Below are 2,684 nucleotides of genomic sequence, written 5' to 3' on the forward strand. Positions count from 1 at the left end.
GGGGTAGCGCCACGAAGGCGAGTTTGAGAAGCAGACGGAGCCGCGGCGCCCGTGACATATTTACTTCTATAATTGGTGTTCGGATTTTTCATTATACAAAAAAAAAATACTTATCATCATTATTGGTTGGATTTTTTGGCTTATTAGCATGTCTTCTGAGCTAAACTATGATTTCCAACAAAAACATTAGTGAAAAAGCTGCCTATTTTATAATATGGGGAGTAGATAATCCAAAAATGCTGAAATCACCTATTTATTCTTCAGCCCGAATGTGGTAGGACCGTGAAGTTAGCCGCGCACGGCCAAGAGTAAGGGGATTGCTTTCTCATAAATATCGAAATCCCGCTCATTTCCGCTATTCAGGTTGAGGTTACTATATGCTTTCCCGCCATATACTTACTGCCGATTTTATTTATAATCGTCATCAAGAGAATCGTTGTGTTTTTTTAATCTGGTCTGGCTAAAAGAAATTCATTTTTAAAGTCCAACAATTCAGTGCATTCACTTTATAAAAATGAATTGTAATTCTTCTTATACAACCGATGAGGAGATGGAGTATTTGGAAGATCGTGATGTAACCACGTAAGTATTTGTGAGGTTATATTGTTTTTTTTATTTCACGTTTTATATTGTTTTTTACGTTTACATTATAGAATCATTGTTGGGTATGTCGATGCAATTACTGCTCCTGCAAAAGCTCCTTGGCAAGAACGATTTATTATTTAAATTTGTTGTATCAAATGGAAACAGACGCATTCCTATTCTTGTATGGGACGTAGATCTTATCAATAAATTATCTAAAGAAATTTGTTCTAGCAGGGTAAGTTATTCTATACTTATCTTATTATTTACATCATACCATAGTTTTCAATATGTATATTGTTTCTTTTTTTTTTATTATAGGTAGTAAGTATTAATGGTGGCCACTGTCGAGCTGTTGCCCCATCGAAAATCAAGGACGAAAGTAATTTGGTCCCATTTGAAGTAATAATAAAGGAAAATACAGAAGTTTCTTTTTTGGGCTATCACAACTTACAAAATCAAACGACGAATCAACTTCAAAAGGCCACTTTTGATAACATACACACTTTAGAAGGACTAATAGGTGAAGTAGTAATTTTTAATTGATATTTTTTATCTAATTTGTTTATTTTACCTATTTCCCAATTGTTTTATTTGTTATTTTTACCTATTTCCCAATTGTTTTAGAAATTTCTGGCTATATAAGAACGAAGTTTTCGTTATTGCACAATCGTAGTGGCCATATGACTTATGGATTAGGAGCAATCACCGATGGGATTAAAAAAAATCACTGTTCAAGTGAAACAGTTTACGGATGTGAGGAGGTTGAAATTGGAGATTATGTCACTGTTTACAGGAATATTAAAAGGCCAAGGTTTGTCTTTTACATGTATATAATTTTTGACATTTAAATTTAATATGCGATATTAAAATCCATTTTTTGTAGACTTCTTTTTGATAATTTCTTTTCTTTTTTAGACTCCCTTGTAACAATTTTTTGCATGATAGCATCAATAACATAAAGTTGGATGCTGAAAAAAACCAGCTTTAACAGCAGCAGAAGTTCAACGTGGTAGCCGACCAGTTAAACGCATACGCACAAGTGACAAAAATGTTGAATTACATTTAAAATATTCCATATATTTTGAGTTCTACGGTTAAAAGCTATTATTTATTGATTATTTAAAAAAAAATTACTGTTACATATTTCATATGTTCTGAGTTTTACGGTTCAAAGCTTTTTATTTATTACTTTGCTTTTATTTTATACTATTACAATTTTGAACTAGATTAAAGAAGAATAACAAATCATAAGACTAATTACGTACAAGTTTGGTACAAAATGTGATTCATAGTTTTATGACTGTGATATTAGAAACATATTTTTGATAGTTATTCTTCAGACTAAAAATATGTGATACTCGTGTTTATCGAAACTAAAATAATTATTATATTTAAAAAGTCAATACTCTTATTATAACAGTATTTTCATAATGTTTAATTAGTTTCAAAGATTAATATATAATTATGATATTTTCAGTTACACGCTAAAGTATAATGACTTCAAAGACTAATTGACTTAAGATTTTCAATTACATGTTCAAGTATTTAAATAATTTAAATGACTTTTAAGACTTGTTACAAGAAGAGAATTGTATCTTTTAAAGATAAAGATGACTCCGTAAACAAAAGTATATTTGTAGTTCCTAATATAGAATTTACTATATTAAAAGTTAACATAATATTTTATATATAATTTTGTATTTGCATGAAGTTTGTTTATTTGTTTGTACACAAACATGTATCAAGTCTACGTATATTTTTTATAATATAAAGTAAATAAAAAAGACTATTATGAGATTACGATGATATAAAACTGTTCTTTTTGGCAACATATATTTCAAACAAAAAATAAGTTAATTAATTAAATAAAATAAGTAGTACAATGTTTTTGAACAAATATTTTTTTTATTGTGTATATATAGTATAATTAATAATTTTATAATAAGGGTACAGATAAAACTGGAGGTCTTAGAGTTTTTAAGAATTTTTACAATTTTAACTTTTCCAGACATATGAGCCATAATGTGCTTTTCCAAATATTTTTTGTTAACGTATGTTCTCTTACAATAATTACATGTGTAAACATTTTTAGGATGTTG

General features: G+C 28.4%; 1 protein-coding gene across 1 annotated transcript; it reads left to right on the plus strand.

Moving 5' to 3' along the window:
• The first annotated feature begins 514 nt into the window (after positions 1–514).
• Positions 515–2,096, plus strand: LOC116418014. Its single transcript, XM_031933198.1, has 5 exons — positions 515–569; positions 654–820; positions 904–1,105; positions 1,210–1,396; positions 2,063–2,096. Exons 1-5 carry the CDS (start codon positions 515–517, stop codon positions 2,094–2,096), a joined length of 645 nt encoding a protein of 214 aa, XP_031789058.1.
• Positions 2,097–2,684: the final 588 nt, after the last annotated feature.

The sequence above is a fragment of the Nasonia vitripennis genome, assembly GCF_009193385.2.
Source record: "Nasonia vitripennis strain AsymCx chromosome PSR unlocalized genomic scaffold, Nvit_psr_1.1 chrPSR_random0025, whole genome shotgun sequence".
Taxonomy (NCBI): domain Eukaryota; kingdom Metazoa; phylum Arthropoda; class Insecta; order Hymenoptera; family Pteromalidae; genus Nasonia; species Nasonia vitripennis.

Bases quoted from the DNA above. Each gene is read 5' to 3' on its own strand.
- LOC116418014 (XM_031933198.1), top strand. From the start codon at position 515: ATGAATTGTAATTCTTCTTATACAACCGATGAGGAGATGGAGTATTTG. The intron at 570-653 runs GTGATGTAACCA...TTTACATTATAG, and splicing joins GATGGAGTATTTGGAAGATC to AATCATTGTTGGGTATGTCG. The intron at 1,106-1,209 runs GTGAAGTAGTAA...CAATTGTTTTAG, and splicing joins CACTTTAGAAGGACTAATAG to AAATTTCTGGCTATATAAGA.